The sequence below is a fragment of the Leptosomus discolor genome, chromosome 18 (assembly GCF_034619465.1).
Source record: "Leptosomus discolor isolate bLepDis1 chromosome 18, bLepDis1.hap2, whole genome shotgun sequence".
NCBI classification, from domain to species: Eukaryota; Metazoa; Chordata; class Aves; order Leptosomiformes; family Leptosomidae; genus Leptosomus; species Leptosomus discolor.
Genome location: NC_141408.1, coordinates 10,000,544 through 10,019,442, shown reverse-complemented (window position 1 = coordinate 10,019,442; position 18,899 = coordinate 10,000,544). Strand labels below are relative to the sequence as shown.

At 42.0% G+C, this 18,899-nt stretch overlaps 1 protein-coding gene across 1 annotated transcript in view; it reads left to right on the top strand.

Annotated features, from left to right (window-relative positions):
* Nucleotides 1-675: 675 nt before the first annotated feature.
* The window catches only part of EFCAB5 (EF-hand calcium binding domain 5), a 32,992-nt gene continuing 14,768 nt past the window's right edge, over nucleotides 676-18,899 (top strand). Inside the window, 9 exon segments of the mRNA XM_086475421.1 lie at nucleotides 676-1,238; nucleotides 5,827-5,983; nucleotides 6,664-6,703; nucleotides 8,510-8,580; nucleotides 12,051-12,200; nucleotides 16,961-17,060; nucleotides 17,759-18,086; nucleotides 18,225-18,531; nucleotides 18,533-18,620. Coding sequence (XP_086331547.1) covers nucleotides 676-1,238; nucleotides 5,827-5,983; nucleotides 6,664-6,703; nucleotides 8,510-8,580; nucleotides 12,051-12,200; nucleotides 16,961-17,060; nucleotides 17,759-18,086; nucleotides 18,225-18,531; nucleotides 18,533-18,620 — 1,804 coding nt within the window.

Below are 18,899 nucleotides of genomic sequence, written 5' to 3'. Positions count from 1 at the left end.
CCATTCTGTAGGAGCTCTGCTGACCCATACACCCGTGTCCTCGTTACCTTAACAAAATGTCCAGAGGAAAAAACAGATGAAATTAAGTAGTCTATGGGACAGGCTTCCTCACTGTTTTTCACAGCTACAGAAAAGATGAAGCAGAAGGCAGCGTGTAGAGAAACCTGGCTCCTAGGCATCTGGTACTTTCCATTACTTGCTTCCTTTGTCTCATATCCATGGATTTCCTGGAGCCGTGGAATGGGACCTAAACAGAAATAATGGTACTGGGGGTAAGAGGAGTCCACTGGTTAGAACTGGGGGACAAGACTTCCGAGCACTGTTCGGCACTTGGTTTCCAAGTCTGTAAGTGACCTGGAATTAATCACTTCTCTTCTGTGTCTCAGTTTCTTCTCCCGTAAGAAAGGAACACACTTATTTAGTGTCTCTGTCTCCAAGGGCTGTTGTGATACATAATTAATCTTTATAAATCATTTACTGATCTTTGAAGTAAAGGGGCTGTATTTATTTAAGAGTACAAAGCAGCAGTAACAGAATAGAGAAAGGAACATAGAAAAAGAATATTGGTTAATTCCTAACAATAGACTTTCTTCCCGTGACATGTGCTAGGACACTGCTGCATCTTTTGGCATTATATAACATGCTGCTTTTGTTCTGTGCCACAGTGGTTGACTTATGGCTGCTCAGCCAGAAGCAGCAGCCCAAACTGCAGGTGTGAAACCACCCAAACTTGGAGGAAAGGCTGTGACTGCCACGGAAATGAAGAGAAATCAGGGGAATGATGAGCTGCCGTGTCTTAGTGATTATGCTCCGTGGAAAGAGTGTTTTTATGAAAAGGTACAGCAGAGGTGTCTGAGTCTGCAGGAAGCAAAGGTGAAGATGATTCACGCACAAAAGGCAAGAGAAGAAAAGGCAAAGAGAGAACCCTGTGACTGGCTGTCCAAAGAGTGGTTCAGTGAGGAGAAAGAGTCACTAGATACTCGCATCTATTTGCTTGACAAACTCCTGCCTACGTTAATCCCAGGAGTGGAAAAACTGTTAATGGAAGTGGAGAGAAAGAATGTGCTTGCACCAGACAAAGAACCACCCAAATTTAACCCCATTAATTTTCTGGGAGAATATCTGATGAGACATAACCCTCGGTATAGTATTCCTACAAAACCGGGCCCGTACCTGAGAGGAATGAAGATGGTCACGGAGGAGCTAAAAACTGAGATGCCGGGTACAACATCAGAGAGGTGAGAAGGTTGAAAGTGCAGCTGGTCACAAGACCAGAGCTGGTGTCTTGGTCTCTGTTTTACAAAAGGAATGGTGTGACAAAGGGAAGGAATGACTTCGCCTGGCTGGTGAAGTGTCAAACCAAAGGAACCTTGTGGAGCACAATGCCGGGGACGGTAGCTGTCTCTCATAAAAACTTGTGAAGCGGGACAGATGCCAGAACATGTCACACGAAATGAAACACTAGTTATTCCTGTTTAAGCAATATTCTGCCCTTCACAAGTATTCAAGTCCTCTGTAGACTCTATCTTAATTACATATGTGGAGTGCAAACTGCTTTCAAACCAGTCTAGGTTAGTGACAGCAGCTCTTTAGTACAGGTGTTGGTATCAAAGGTCTGTGGACTCTTCAGATCATTTCTTCTGTATTCTTCCAAACTTAATAAAGGTATAACCTTTTTTTCCTCCTTCAGGATGATTTCTCTTGACCAAACCAACAACAATATTATCCTGGCATGTTGTAGAAACTCCTTCTTCTGGGATTTTTACTTAGGCTTTCCTTTTAGTTCTTTTTCCCTTTAAAGTAGAAACTGGTTTGCATTTTAGTGTCTCGCTTATTTCTGGGGTGTATTCTAGGCTGCTTGCTTTAGTATAATACTGAATGAACATTGGAAGGGGGTTCCATGGCATCTTACAATATGCTCAGGTTAGAATGTGAGTGCATTAGGTGAACAATGCTGCTTTCATTTTCATTGCTCTATTTAGAAAAATATAGAAGTGAAGATTTGTGTTTATGGATAACCCAGAGGTGATGGTGAGTTATGTCAAAATTACTCATTCGCTACTAGATCACTTTATTCTATAGCTGTGTTTGTAGAATAATGGCTTCTATTTGAACAGCTGCATCTTCTATTTGCATAAATAGTACATACAGCTTGAAAATTGGTTTCAGGGTTTCAGTGTCAGGAATTAGGGAAGTAAAATGTTGACAAGTCTTATGCATAGACTCTAAATGAAGATAATTGAAGTTCCCAGTATTATAAGGAATAAAGTGATATGTTAAATCTCTCTCTACTGCTCAGAGTTTCTGTCTCTCTGCATTTCTAGTCCACACGCTGTTACAGTTCTGAGGAACACGCCTGTGTGAATACAACTGTAGCTGTGTGATAAGTGAATTTCATACAGTCACTTACTTCCTTTTTCCCCACAGATAAAAATAATTATAACTGACTGATCGTGGTCAGTGTGTAAGAGCTCATCGTTTTGGTTTTTCTTCGTAAGCAGACATACAGTAGTACAACCAGAGCTGGTAAAAGATTTCAATTTTTTTTAATATTTATTTTTTAAATGCAGGTCCACTGAAACAAATGATCTGGGGAAACATCTTTTTCAGTGAGCTTTCACTCAAGCACAGACTGTTCTGGGGGGATGTTTAGGATGCCAGCCTTGCCACACCTTCGTTTCGGGCACTGTTTCACCATTCGTATTGCTTCACCGAGGGACACCTGGATGCAGGAAGTTTAGAACCATCTCTCATTTTTATTTTGCAAAAGAAATTGAATTAAAATTTCCTCCAGTTTTGGGTTGGTTTTTGGTGGGGTGTTGTTTGTTTGTTTCCCCTGCCAAAAGTCTCTTAGCTTTCCTTGTGAATCAGAGCTTATTTCTGGAGAGGTCAGATGTTCCTGTAGAATGCAAAGTGTTGGCTACCAGTGACATGTTATCTTGGCCTTGGCTGTTAAGTCCATGTTTACATTTGGAGACAGGTTCTCAATCTGTAGCTATCAGAGCTGATGCAAAGGAAATGACTATCAAGACTTGTAGAAATCAATCTCTCCGTAGACAGCACTGCCACGGGGGCTTGTGTAGCCATAGCTGTAGCAGTTTTTGCATATCCACTGGTAGTAGTATCATGGGATTTGCATTCACAGCAGCTCGGGATTTACATATTTGTGATGGCTGTATTGTGGGATTTGCATAGGATTCTTAAACCACAGCGGCAGAGAGGATTTTACTGACGCTGTGTAGCACTGAGACTCCTAATGTGAGTCACTGAAAACAGGAAAAAAATGTTACAGGAGAAATGCCAGTCTGTGCTCAAAATCTCTCACATCTCTCACCAGAAAGATGAGGAGTGAAATTCTGGCCCCAGTGAAGCTCCTGGGAGCCTTGACATTACCTTCAGGAAAGGCAGGATTTCACCACAGGTTCTTATCTAAAGCTTCACAGTACTTGGTGAGCTCTCTCGGGCTTCCTCCAGTCTCTCCTTAACTGCCACCTGACTGGGAGTCAAGGCGTGCAGGAGAACAGATGGGGGAATTTCCGTATCCAAATGGATTGATACCTGAAACAGAGACTTGATTTGTCCGGGGATGGTAGTCCTTCCGTCTGAGTCACCCCTCCGTGCGTGGGAGTCAGGCGGCTGGCTTCCTGAAGAAACATGTTTCATTCTGCAGGGAGAAGTCACCTTCGCTGCCATCTCATCTTTTCTGGAAATGTCTAGTACTGAAATGAGCTCACTTTGAAATGGGTGCCCAGCACTGCTACAGCCTGGTTTGCCGTTACTGTCTAGGGGGGAAATGTTTTGTCCCACGCCAGGGACACCAGGCAGAGGATGCAGCTGCCTGGTGTTTTGGGACTGTGGAAATACACGCAGAGCTGCAGCACAGTGCAGGTGCAGCACGCAATGTAACTTGTGCTGGACACTGCCCAAATTAATCACCAGAGCACCTCGGCAGCTCCTCTGCTTTCAGCTTGCAGACTGCTCCTGAGGAGGAGCTGCAGTTAGAAACGGGCTGGTAGCACACACTGGAGAAAAATCTGTTAGTCCCTTTAGCTTGGTACTTGCTACATGCCTCCTCTTTGCTGTGTCTGTGGAGTCAGAAGATAGGAAATTATTTTACCCTTCTGCTGCTTTCAAAGTGCCGGAGGCTGCACTGCAGGAAACCTGTGCAATGCCCATGATTGATTAAGGAACCCAGTTATTCATTAAGAAACCTCTGTGATAAGTGGCCGTGAAGAACAAGTACCTAGTGATAAAACTGACTGTGATCAAAGTGTATTGCTGTAACATATTAAACAAGCCTTTCTATCCATTAAAGAAAATGTCATCGTTTTATAATTTCTAGGATGACCCCTTAGCAGCAGAAGAGAGCCAGGGACAGGATCAGCCCATCTTCACAGTGTGTGAAACCCGGGGGGAAGAAGGGAGCAGAAATCGTTAGTTAAAATACAGCTCCTGGACTAGTGTGTTCTCAGGTACAAAAGAGGAGCAAGTCCCTCTACCCTGACCAGTTGTAGAGGGTGTGAGTGGGAGCTGCGGAGGTGCGCAGGGCAGCAGCCCCAGTGCAGAGGGATTCCAGCAGCCTCCCTGAGCAGGAACTGTTCTCATGTAAACTGATCCTTTGACTTTAAGCATTTTGAACTTCCTACAGGCTTTTTTTCCGTTTCATAAATGAACAAAGTCAAAACCAAAGCCGATGCGTTCTATGGCATCAATTTTATTCAGTTCTTCTGTTGTACTCAATGGAGGATTGGTAAAAACATGGCTGGGCAATTAGAGAAGCAAAGAAAACAGAAGGAAGAGGAAAGGGAGATACTTTTAGTTCAAGCTTGCAAACTGTGTGTTCAAAATGACGGAGAGGTTGGTGTGTTATCCCTGTCCTAAGGCAGAAACGACTTCATGGTGTGAGACTGCTTAAGAAATTTCATTCAACATTGAGCTTTGCCAGTGAGTTGCTTATGTGAAACGGTACTTAGGCTTTGAAAGAAATGCATATGGATGCAATTTTGTTGGTAAATCAAGTGTAGCAAAATTAGGCACCCCTCTTCCTCCTAGAATTGAAAGGATATTGAAGGACATCTACGCAATAAATGATTGATGCCATTCTAAATGTGAAGGTAAAATTTATCACTGTTGAAACTACACAAACTAGGAGAGTTGTACAGATGATTTTCCCTTAAATGTCTACCATATACTCTACAGGAGTCTCTCGCCACATGCATGTATCGGACACTCAGAGGTTATTTCTTCAGATTCATAGTTCCACAGGATTTCAGGAGATGATACATGTCAGAATATAAATACTCTCACCTCCTTGGAGCTGCCTTCTGAAAACCCAAATTACTAATATCTAGACCAGTAGTCACGCTAGTAATTTTATGCTCCAAAGATCAAATTTTTCTTTGGAAAAAAATCTCCTTGTACTAGAAGGACAAGAATTTCAGTAAGAAGTTATTTCCTTTCCTTTTGTTCTTCAGGGTAGGTGTAATCTATCTTAAATATGTTTATGATGATATCTTTCTAAACCATATTCCCATGTGTGTAGCCCAACTAGTGATAGGACGAGAGGTAATGGCCTCAAGTTGCACCAGGGGAGGTTTAGATTGGATATTAGGAAATATTTCTTTGCTGAAAGAGAGGTCAAACATTGGAACAGGCTGTCCAGGGAGATAGTGGAGTCGCCATCCCTAGAGGTATTCAAAAAACATGTAGATGTGGCACTTTGGGACATGGTTTCGTGGACATGGTGGTGCTGGGTTTGATGGTTGGACTTGGTGATCTTAGAGGTCTTTTCCAACCTTAATGATTCTGTGATTCTGTGTCCTACAGGCTGGCCAGGATGAAGGCTGAGGCAAAGAGCAAACGTAAGGACAGGGAGCAGGTGGACAGTATGGAGTCTCAGGTGAAAGAGATGAGAAAGGAGGCACTGGCAATTCAGTTCAAAGAGAGGACAGTGGATGTCAGTGGCAGAATACCGGTTGCACTGGTAACTGGGGATGTTCCTTGTTAACACACTGCTTTGATTGTTCCAGACAGGAGGAAAAGGAAGGTTGTGATAGTGCCATCTGCCCTGGCGTGGCAGCATGGAGCACCAGGATGGGTAATGGCTCCACCATCCCTTAGGGGCAGGGTGCAGGTCGTTGTCTGCCACTTAGCCTCACCAAGTCCTGATTCCTCCCGAGCACGTGGAAGGATTGCGATGCATTCTCTACAGAGGTCCTAGGAAGCTAAATGCCTGTTAAGGTACTCAGACACTCCTGATGTTGTTGGATACATAACCTCCCCACTGGATGTCCTACTCCGCAGCTGGTTATCACTCAGAATCCCCTTTAAAATGTCCGGGGCAGCCACTCTTGCTGTCCTGTGGCCCTCGTTAAATCTTCTTTATACCCCTGTGACTCATAAAAATTGATACTGCCACTCATAGAAGATGAGGTTTGCAGTAATTGTAATACATCTCTTGGTACAAGCATCTTTCTGACGAGTCACCCAAGACCCCTAGGAAATTGTTGTGTGGTTACACACAGTACAACTTAACAGGGCCCACCTATGTATGGTAAGAAGCACGGCTGGCCCGTGCGACTGATTATTCCGTGTGGTTTATTTTAGTAAGTGCCTGCTGTTGTCTGCATGAAGCAGGCCTCTGACTATCCCCTTGATTTGTAGGTTCAGAGTGCCCTGAGGTCTTTTCCAGATGTGAGAAAACGTAAGTTTTCAATGTGTCTCCTTTAGTTTTGTTTCTGTGGCCTGAATTCTGATGCAAACTGTGAGCAAACAGCAAGTGGATTTGATAACAAAGAAAGCATCTCTAAAGGTAGTCACACCAGCTAGGGTATGAACCACAAATCTTTAGGTAGATTGGAAAGAGACTGAACCATCATGTTGTTCATTAATATGATCTTGGAAAGTATGGAAAGAAGTTTAAAAAATCTTTCAGAGAGACAGAAAGATCAGATGCAGGCCCTTTCCATTTACATCCTTCATTAGCCAGACATTGCCACGTGCTTATCACCATTTTTAGGAATCACTTTAACAAGCTCCTCCTTCACCTGCCCTATCAGACAGTGTTTGTCTCATGGGAGGTCTTGGAAATCGCGTGGACAGCTTGGCATACTGGGAGGTATGGAGGAAAGGTGGGATCAACAAAACTGAAGTCTGACAGTGTTGTTACCTGTTTTGGTTTCAGGGGAAATGCTGCAGCTTACCTAACGCTCCACCGAACAGCCCATCTTGTCTAGCCGTTCCCTTCGCCGGCTGCAGGCGTGACACTGACACACAGCACAAGGGCCTCTGTGCCAGGGCACTCAGCACAGAAAGGTTTCCATAATTCCTGTCCCTTTACATAGCTTGCACTTGACCTCCCCAAATAATGATAATTGAACAGATAGAGCCAGGAACGTTGAAGTGGCAACCTACAGCCTGCTGCCAGCCCTGCACTTCGAGCGCCTGGAATGATCATCAATAATAACAAATCTGCCATTGCTGGAAGGGGGGATCATAAGTGGGGAGCTCCAGAGTGCGTTTCTGCTTGCTGCTGGGGTCACCTCTGTCTGGAGCTTGGCCTTGCTCAGCCCTGTCTCTGTTGCAGAATTGTTCCTCTGAGTAATCGTCCGCTATTAGCAGCACGTTGTGCGAATGCCAAACACAGCCCTTGGGCTGCTGCTGCTGCGGTGGCTGTGGTTCTCGAGTGTGGACAGACGGTGGGATGTGAGATTGAGTGGGAAGTTTCTGCCCACATGCTGGAGGTGCTTTATGTCATATTTCACTAGTAGTGTGGCTCCATTCCCTAAATTTATTTCATTTGATAGCACCCAATATACATTAATGGAACATTAAGCTTTGTTTTATAGTTTAATAAGGATAATGTACAGTTTAGGAATGTTTGAACCAACAAGAGAGAAAGGCATTCTATGGCGAATTTTCTTCTTACTCCTGATATATTGTAGAAGAAAGAACAGAAAAATAATCCCAACAGAAATAGCATGTCTGTGCTCAGAGACCTCATTCAGAAATCTATGTAGACATTTGACATATCTTCTCAGTTCCATTATTGCACCCCAGAAGCTGACCAAAAGCTGAGTTTTAAATGTCATCATCAGTAAAATATTCCCACAGAGCTTCTTGGTAAAATTACTATGATTTTCATATTCCCACCTTGCAAAGCAGAAGCCATGTCCCCAGAATTTTAAGGCAGTTTTGTCTGTTTGTTAAATCAAAAATAATTTCTTCCCTCACCTAATTAGTTGTAAGCACTGTTAAAATCATTGCAGTTTGCAGCAACATATGTCAAGAATGTATATGACCATGCATTTCTGAGTATATGTAAGAATCAAATTTAGATAGCCTCTATACAGTCGGAGGTGCTTCAGCTACTCTGTAGGATAACCTCAAATAAATGTAATACAGCACGAGAAGAAAGTTAATGTAACACACAGTGTGCAAAAATATGTTTACAATATGCAAACCCACAAGTGTTTGCTTTCTAAACCAGTATCCCTTCATTTCTTGCTAGCAATCTGTGACAGGAAGCTGGAAATCATAGAAACGTTGGGGAAAAAAGCAAACATAGATGAATTCACAGAGGTGAGAAATGAAATAAGAGGATCTGATTCAGAATACGATGTTTATCGCAAAGTAGTAGCATTGCTGTGGGGACAGCTAAGATGAGTAAGCGAAGGGCTTCACTTCTCCAGCAGCATCACAGGTAACTGGTTGTGTCAGAACATTTCATGTCCCGTCTCCACCTCCATCCCCTGCCATCACAATGCCTCCATTCTGGCCAGCAAGGGGGAAGTCTTTTGCTTTCCTCAGCGCTGCAGCCTTAGGACATCTCTCAGTCCCTTTCTAGAATCACTTCTCAATTCAGATTTTGCATTGGCTGCTCAAAGGAGGTTTGGTGACCCAGTATAACCATTAGCCTGAGGTAATTAGTACTGTCCCCAAAGTATTGTTATTTCTGATTAAGTTCTATTAACCATAGAAGAACCTAACAACTGATGAACTGGGATAAGAAGCTCTACCGGTTTTTACCCTGAACTGTTACTGGGCTGAGCCATAACCAAACTGCCAACAAGTGTCATAAATGTGTGAGAAGCATAACCAGGCCAAAAAGTACAGTTTTAAAATCAAGAGGTGTCATTGAGGAACATCAGAAGTGTGTTTTTAACTCACCAATGTCAATAAATGTAGTTGGAAGTTTCACCCCATTACTCTACTCTTCATCAGTTTGAAAACAACCAAATTAGTTCAAACTATATTTACTGAAAAACTCTCCAGGCCAAGACTTTCCAGCTAGTTCTGCCTTTGACAGAGCTAAATTTTATGGCTGGGTAATTAAACCTGTGAAAAGGGATGTTTAGAATAGAAATAATGACAGACCCTCAATTGCAGCAGCGCTAGTGGGTGCTGTTACAATAATTAAAACCAGAGTATAAAGCAGCTGTGCAGAGACTAATTTCAAGCAGCCATGTGTGATTTTTGTGCCTTCTTCACTCTCAGGAGACTCACATGTTCGGTACTTTGCACAGAGATGCATTTTTATGATAACTTGTTGAAGGCTTTTTTAAGCATGAAATGAGGTATTTTGAAATTTAACCTCAGAATAACTGCATTTAATTAACAAAACTGTTGCGGATAATGGGAGCCCAGAGAATTGCTTTTGTCACTGAAATGAAGCATCAATCCATAACCCCTATGATACAGGTATAAGCACTGAATGAATTCGTGCTCCATTAGAGTTAGAAAAATGTTTTAAAATATATTTTGTGTACTCTTTATTTTAACTCAATTAAAGATGTGACAGCAGAGATCAGAAGTACAGGAGACGTGGACTGTCAAGCTGTCTGATTTACCAGCCAGTGCAATGTTGCTCTCAGAATATATTCTCTGATGCTTTTTCAGTCCGGTTTTAATTTAATCAAATGATGAGCCTTTCATCACTTCCCTTGGAAACGGCTCCATAATCACAGGCCTCACTCGCAGGACAGGGCTGCTTCTAATCCTCAGCTACAATTTACCTTTGTTCCTCAGTTTGCATCATCCACCAAAACCAGGAGCCATGATCTTTCTCTGCACTGGTCTGGGCCCTTTCACATGTGGAAAGCATTCCTTTTTAATGGACCTTAACATTAAATGGCGCTTGTCTTTTTCCTTCGCTGAATTCAGTGCAGCTTTGGGTTACTTAAAGGCTGTTAGAACTCAGTAGAGAGACCTCACACGTTGTTGTTGGGTTTGGAGGGGGGTTTTCGGACATGCAAAACAGTGGCTGTTGTATTTTTTACATCCTTTATTACAAGCTCGTGTGGTCTTTCCTATTAAAAGCGTTTAAATCCCAGAGACTAGTCCTTAATAGTTTATTTTACAAGCTTTGTACCCTAACAGGCAGAACCCCAGCAGCCTGACACAAAGCTATTGACACCGAGGGAAACACATTGCTTTTGCAGGGTCAGAATCAGGCTTTAAAGGTGAGATTATTTTCCATGATTGCCCGTGGCTTACTCGATTTCTGTCAAGAGCAGTAGGAACAAAACCCGAAGATCCATTGTTAGTGATGACAACGTGTTCAGAAACTACAGCAAGGTCTCACACTAGATAGCAAGAAGGAGGTGTGCCAGCTTTCTTCTGATGGGTGTCAAAATATCTTGGTTAATAATAAATAAGTGTACACTTATTATGTGTACAGTACTTCACACAGTAGAGTGCTTTACACACACCGGCTAAGAAAAGCTTATGACTCTACAATAGCTCCTCCTGCCCACACAGCCGAACATACGCTTCTAAACAATTTTCTGTGAAGCTGTTAGACAGCAGTATTAGTACACAACCCTTTGGATGTGTCGTCAAGATGACGTGCAAAATAACAAGCTGCTTGTCCAACCTGCCTCCTCCCAGCTGCTGTCATCTTTAAGGTGCCTCTATCACAGGGCTTGGGGTTGTAATAGCTCTGAAAAGCTGGTAGATACATGTAGCCCCAGATCTGCCACCTTCTCTCCAACCCACCTGCATCCCCTCTTTTTGTGCCGAAACGCAGAAAAAAACCACACGTTGCGTTAAGAGTTCTGCTTTCCCACCAGCCATCCCTCAGGCCATTGGCTGCTGCTTTTCTGCTCTTCCTCTCTTCTCCACTTGTCCCATATATTTGGAAATTATGCAATATAGGCATGAATAATAATAACCTATATTAATATTTCAGTTTGTTAATGCCTGTGCGGCATTTCAACAAATCCAAGACGCTCTAGCACTCGTGTCAGGTATCCATCCTCTAAAAATGGGATAATGGGAAACATCCTGTGTTCACGAATTCCTTCCTCTAACTGTATGGGCTCCCTGTTACTGTGGCTGGCTCCAGAAACCTGCTATAATAATTCAGCACAGGCTTTGGGATTGTGGTTTGTTCTGATGGACATTATTATTTATGTCATGCACACCACATTTTTAGAACCATATTGCTTTTGCTCATAAAAACCACATGGCCATAAATCTGAAGTGTTAAAGTGTCTCCAAGGCTAGAACTTAAAATAAATCTCTAGTCAGCAGTATTCCTGGTGTCGCAGGACTTGGGTGACAGCAGGCTCATTTTCAGAAGGTTCTTTCCTTTTTTTATTGTATCCAGACTGGGTCTCTAAACACTGAAATTGTGGGCAATGGTCTTTTTGTGGCATTAGAGAGTCGAGGGACTGTCAGTTCTGCAAAAACTAATGGTTCAAGAAAACTAAATGCTGCAGAAAGCCATGGAGAACTTGTATCCTCCCTGAGATAGCCTAGCTTAAGCAGTGAACCAGTGACATCTGGCCCAGGAAAGGAACTGTTCAAGGTGCATTTGTGCAGTGCCTGGCGCAGCCGTGTCCCAGGCTTGTTTGGAGAATACTGCTGCTTCTGAAAGAAAGAACAAAGTAGGCAGCGTAGCATCCGTGCACCAAGCCTGCGTTATGTTACCAGATTAAACTACAAATTCCTATATATTTCATCGCATGCAATACAGTTTTAGGGGTTCAAATAAAGGTGAAAATACTTGAGGAAAGCTAACCGTTTACACTGCTGCTTTCTCTCCATAGTATGTCCATTCCTACACCAAACATTTTTCAAATTACATGTTCCAAGAAATCCTGAGGCATCTCTGTCAGTGTGCTGATGACTTCCAAGAAGCGATAAAACATGATATGCAAATGTTTACCGACCTCTTCCTAGATTGCGATTACGGAAAGGCAGGCAAAGCCGCTCTCAACCTAATTTCCATATGGTGATGCTTTGGTATTGCTCTGGGTCACTGCTTTCTTTTTATTCTTCATGGCTCTAGATACGCTCTTTATGCTTACTCGGCATTATTTTAGAGGACAGTAGCTGCTGCATTGTCTTCAAATTCACAGTTCTTAGACAGAAACAGGCAACAGCCTGCAAGCTGATGGCTAATTAGGAACGGAATGACCTAACGTGGTGACTTGAGTCTGAACTTTGATGATTCTGGAGAAGAAATTAACCATGGTCTTTACTACTTCTGGTCACTACCTGTTCCCACAGCACGTTCTGAATGTTTGGGTGCTAATTTGTCTACTCAGCCTTATTTCAGCAAAGATAACCTGATATAGATTGACCTTAACAAACGTGCACGTTACTACAATTGTAACATATGTTGCGTTAATTACGTCGCATTAATTTATACACCTTCAGGGCTTCTATCAATAAATCTCGTAGTTTAAATTTAAAATGCAAACTAATCTATCTTTACAACCTCTGAGAAAAGTGCTGTGAACTTCAGCCACAGTTTATGGCCAGGAAATTAAAACACAGTAAGTCAGTTACAGAGCTGGAAATGGAACCCAAAAGCCATAATCTGGGTTTCAGCAGCTCTAAACTCTACCTACTGTCCCCTGAATACACCCGCATCCCCATTTAAAACAAACAAAAAAGTTAGACTTATCAGGAAACCAGTAAATAGCAGGAGCTGAAGAATCAGTGACACAAGCTATTGCTAAAAACTTGGGCTTCATCCAAAAAGTATGGTATTTGTTATGATTAGCCTCAGTTAGCCAGTTGCTGGCTACTCCACAGCAAATGGTGGCCATAACGTCGCAGTTTTCTCCCCTACATAAACTATATATTCCATCCAGCACTCCCCTAGTGATGTTTACAGCGTGCCTACCCAGAACGAACTCTGCTCTACAATGTCATGCTAATAATGTCGTTACCTCTAAGAGAATGGAATTACAGAGCACGTTTCAACACCAATGGTGTGTTTTAGAGAGCAGCAGGCAAGCTGCTGTTTCAGGGATGAGGAAAGAAATGTGTCTCCTTCTCAGCTAGAAGATGTTTCCTTTTCCTATTGCTCTGTCAAGAAGCGCTATGATGGATCCTCCTGGGCAGAGGAATATATAAAGCTGAGTCCTATTGTTGCCATGCATTTGAAAGGAACCCTTCTTTCCCTTTCATGTTTTAATATGACTTTCTTCCTATTACTTCTGTGGCAGTAATCACCATCTCCATGCTACTAATCCCAGTGGAATCTCAGAGGCAAAGAGCCAAAAATCCTAGCACAACATAACAAGAGTGAGCAGCTATCAGCACAGACGCCATCACTGCCCAGAAAAAAATGATCAGAGCACAAACATTGCTGTTTCTAGCCACTGAGGTAGCCTTGCTCTGCAAACTGAGTTCGCTAAACTGTAGTGTGGGCCACGCAGCTCTTTTAAACCTGACCTGGTTTCTTTTGTGTAGCTCTAATGGGTCCTGCTGTACTGTACCCACGGGGAAGAGAAAAGATGCAAACTAACCCAAGGACTTCTACCACTTGAATGTGATCCATTACCTGTAGTACTCATTCTGCAAAGCACAGCAAAGCAGTTGTTTCAGTTCCTAATTTACATGCGTTTGGTAGCAGGCAGTTATTCCAGTCTGCATGGTGCGGGTGGCTGGCCGCCTCAGTGAGCTGCAATTAGGGCCAGGGAGCTGAGAAAGCAGTGTTTAAATTACAGTCAAATTAGAAGGTATCCACATGATCATTATTATGATTTCAAATGCATGCATCCAGAAGGATGGCAGCTCAGCAAGAACAGCCTGGACTATACAGTGACGCAGAAACTTTCCAAGACAATACCAGAACAGAGTTGAATCACTGCTCTAATGCCCCAAAAGGCAATAGCTCAGTGAATTTTAAGCTTATTGTCTCTCTGTGCTCCACGTATCAAGTATAGTTTCTTTTACACATTATAACAGAATCTGCATTAATTTTCAGGGATGTTTCAAGCCTGGGATCTTCAAATGTAACTGGATTTAGTCAGCCATTAGTTTTCAAACTAATGAAGTTGAGACACTTCTGATTACCTTTCCTGCAGTACAGCAACAACAAAGTCTGCTTTCTCATGACCTTTTCTGAGTGTCAGTTCTTCCCCCCTTGCTCGCTAACAAGCATATTGTGGTGTTCAAGATACATTTCCAGAAAAACAATCAAGCAGTTAAACACTGACCTATCACTGATTAAATGGCGAGTCTGGTTTAGTCTGTGCTGCTAAAGTAATTACTCATAGATCACAGAACATTGCTGAAAACAACTGAGAATCATCACCTGCCAATATCTAGGTGACAAGAAAATTAGGTCAACATGTTTCAACTCTCTAGCCACTAAAGCTGGCGCTGGTTAAAAGCAGAGATGAGATTTGGGCGGTTGTACAAACACAGATGGCCTGCTGTTATTTATAGCGGCCGCTTACCTGTCCTGCCGACAAGGCTCTGACGGGCTGGTGGGCAGGAGTCTTTCATCAGCCTCCCCAGTCACACACAAAGTACAAAGGAACATGACTTCTGCCAGTGCATTTAGGAACCCAGAAAGACCGTGTAACTGGGTAGAGCACCTTGGAACTGGGTTTCCTGTTGCGATGCCCCTCTCTTCTGTAGACAGCTTTACTGTGGCACGTTCCTCCTGAGGTAAGTCGTGAGGAAAAGTGTCCTGAAATAACAGAGACCTCTGGTAGAATGGCAAATCTGTATAAATTGTAAATGTTAAACCAAGGTGGAAAATATACCCCTGATTCATTCAGTAATTTCTGAAATAGAATTTGCAATTTTTAACAATATCTAAAACCAAAAGTATTTCATCTAAATCACAAAAAAGCTCTTCTAGAATCTGAGTTATCTAAATCCTCCAAGTATATTACTTTAACATGACAAAAAAGCATCTGAATCCCAAAACAGCATTTCTATTTTCTTTTTAATAATACTTCATTCATTAATTTACCTTTTTAGTAAAACAAAGCTTTGCATTAGTGCTGCCAGCTCAAAGGCAACCAGCAGATGATTGTGACAAGTAACAGCTGAGGAAATTTAAAGGGAAAATTAAGTGTGTGTAATGGAAATACTGAATGGAGAATCCAAATATTAGGCAGTGATCTGGTAACATCTTCAAAAACATGTTCCGTGTTTGTATATCTATCTACTAAATGGATGCAGGATCCGAGCCGGTATATTCAACTGAAAAACAAACATCATAAAGAAATGTTTGCAGGGGAGCATGCAAGATGCGTATATATTAATGTCAAGAAGATGAAGATACGGGGGAATCAGGGCCTACATCTTGTGAGTTTAGGGACAGAATTATGTGATGACATTTGTTGTTCCAAACCCACAGATGGATGAAATTCAGCTGTGATTTCCAGCATTATTTTACTGACAGGAATTAAGTTACAGGAGACTGAAGCACTACGACTGGACTGGACAACAGGTTACATTTCAGTTCTGATCTTTTTCTCAGATTTTGCAAAAAGCTTTTAATTTCCTTCAGAGGAAAACTGTTGCAGTAACAGAAAATGTGATTTATTCACTTAGTTTTCAGTATTGGCTTTTTTGGGAGGCACTTCACTAAGTGACGGGTATCTCTCAGCTGTTTTCAAATCCTCTGTTCCTAAACATTGATGCCATTAATTACGGTTTTAGGTCATAAACAACACAGTCATCTTGAGCTCATTTCCAGAAAAGAGCAGCAAATGTCTTCCCTTATTTCTTCAGCCTAAGGGCAGGGAAAGTTCCCAAGAACGAGAAGCTTGGTGAATTTTACATTTTGCAGTCTTTAAGAGCAAAATGTGAAAAGGAAATCAATAATTCAGTTGGAAAGCTACTTGCTACAAATAATTAACTGAAGGAGATCTGTTCTCTGATTAACTACTATACTTGACTAATGGGAGGGAGATTACCAAGGTGGCAGGACTTGAATAATGACAACAGGAATTAATCATAAAATGGAAAACTTGCAATCGTTTAGATTTGCTTTATTTTTTAAACTCACAATTTCCTGATTGGAAATGATCCGTTTCATTGTCTTTTCCTGAGTTTATTGTCTGTATACACTCACCCTGAGCAACAAGGACATAATAAACTCTGCATGTTCCTCTGGACTGGAACTACGGATACCTCTCTCACCTCTGTGATCAAATGTGTAAGAATTTTTAAAGGAAATTAGAGACGTTGTCATAATAGCTCAGATTTTTGAACTAATTATTTTCCCAGGCAGTTGCCCATATATAATGCTTCAAAGGAACTGATGGGGCACAAAACCAAACTACAATGTGCAGTCACTAACATAATACAGCCCAGCCCATAATACAGGAAAATTCTTCCATAGTACTGTCAGGCAGTCAGTGTCTGGCCTGAAAGTGCGAAATGTTGAAGCTTTGATCTTCACGTGAAGAACTCCTTTGGCTGAAATGGTTACAATCACCCAACAGTAATTCACCAAGAATGTGCGAGAGGATGTGCCTGCAAAGTAATGTGCATGAGGAGTTCCATCTAAGCCCAGAGAGGAAATTTTTGCCTCGCTGAAATAAATTCACTTCTTTGAAACTCGTACTGATGTTCTGGTAATGGATAATTTTCAGTCACAGGTAATTCTTTGCTAATGGCGCCTTTGTAGTGCTGCAAATGTTGATGTAAGTCCCAAGAACCAGAGAAAAAATACAATAATCGTAATCTTTTTGTCCAGGTTACTCTCTTGGACAGACAAAAAATACTTGCCCTGCTGGTAGACTTCTATGACAGAAGCCCCGTGATTGCTAAGAGGGGATTCTGTAACCCGAGACAGTGTAAGTATATGGGATGTTTCAATTGTGGTTAAATATTAGGAGGTCACATGAGGTTGTAGACTTAACATACATTTTATACGTGTTGACAGAAATGGGCAGAGCCTAAAAAAGGGCCCAAAAGGAACGCTGTGACCTATACACCCTAATTTGCAAACATGTTTTGCAAACTGTGATGCAATGTTCAGAAATGCTTCAGCAGAAATCTTTCCTTCCTGCAAATTTTTGGAAGCAGGATTAAAGAAAGACTACTTTTCCTGAAAAAAAATTGTTCTTTCTTGCAATATTAGAAATTAATTTTGTGTTTACACTAAAATTTCTCCAGGAACATGGAAAGATAAAGAAAAAAACACAGACAATCATCTACACAGAAGCAAAATATTTTTAAGATATTGGACATTAATTAATTGCTAAGATCAAATGCAAGGCAAATTACCGCTTTCCTTCTCCCTATGGAGAATTATGAAACGTGTTATTTATTTCAAAAGAGATATGGTGTAATCCACAATAACAAGTGCAGCTCTCTGCAGGCAAAGACATTGTCCTGAATGTTTGTTTCCAAGATGCACGTTTGCAGAAGGTACTTTCTGATAGTTTGTATTTGCTCAGGAATACCTTTTTTCTTTAAATTTTCTTGTGCAATACTAGAGAACATAAAACCAATGCAAACCATCAGCTTATCAATATTTCTCCTATTTTAGGGCAAATAATCGACCTGCAAGAGATTGAGCTTGCGGATTTATGGGGATGCCTTGATGACCAGGAAGTTTGTGAGGAACTCAGTGAAAAGTTAGTCTTGCCTCAAACAGGAACCTCTGAGGGAGAGATGTTGGCATGTGAACCTGTAGGAGATAACAGAGAAGGCACATACAGAATGAGACCTAGTGCCAGAGATCTTTTTGAAGCTGACACCGGAGGAATTTCTAAGGAAGAAACCAAAACAGCAGAATTAAGTGACGCTGGAGTGAGAAAGGAAGGCGAGGACACTGTGTCAGCGGTGAAAAGCACTGATTTTGGAGCTAGTGATCTGGATGGAGATGCCATACACAGGGAGAAAGCCAGTTCCAATGAAGACATCAAAACAGAGAGGCAAACTGAGCCTGCAAGTGCAGACAGACAGGAGGAAGCTTTCCCAGGATTAGCCTCTACTGGGTACAGTCTCAGTAGAGATGGAGAACCTGGATCTGAAAAACAGGTGGAGGAAGAGGAATTTAGCCCGGGTAGAGAGCCTGATACAGAAACAAATAGGGAAGAAGATTATTGTATCTTGGACAGAGAACCTGGCTCAGAAGGGCAAGTTAGTCAGTAGGAGGAGAAGTGAATTGCAGAAGCAACCGAGACAATTTCAGGACCAACACCTGAAGCTACAACCATGATCTCAGAAGACAGAGTTGTGGCAGACACGGATGTCATTGCTTCAAAACAGGATGCTCCAGTTGCAGAGGTTGTGAAAGAAACTCCTGCAAGAGAGTTTTTCTAGGCAGCATGGCAGCCAGTTTGGCCAACAGACAAGCTCAGAGACAAGACTGCAGGATGAGGACCTTCTGCAAGACCAGGGTAAAGGTAAAGCATTCTCCTTTATTCTGGCAGACCTTAATCTTTTTCAACATAGATATACATTTGGACTGGTTTAACTATAGGTGTGTTTTTAATCCATTTCAAAACTATTGAAAGCGTTTGAATGACTTCTGAATACACAAGACCATAAGCTTTGATAGCTTCTCAGCATGGTGCTTTCTGCCAAGGTTTCAGAGTGTGTTCCTCTCACAGGATGGCAGGTGAGTCACTTTGCTGGTGATCTGTATTCAAGGCACCGAGCAGACACTTTAATTCAAGTAGGGA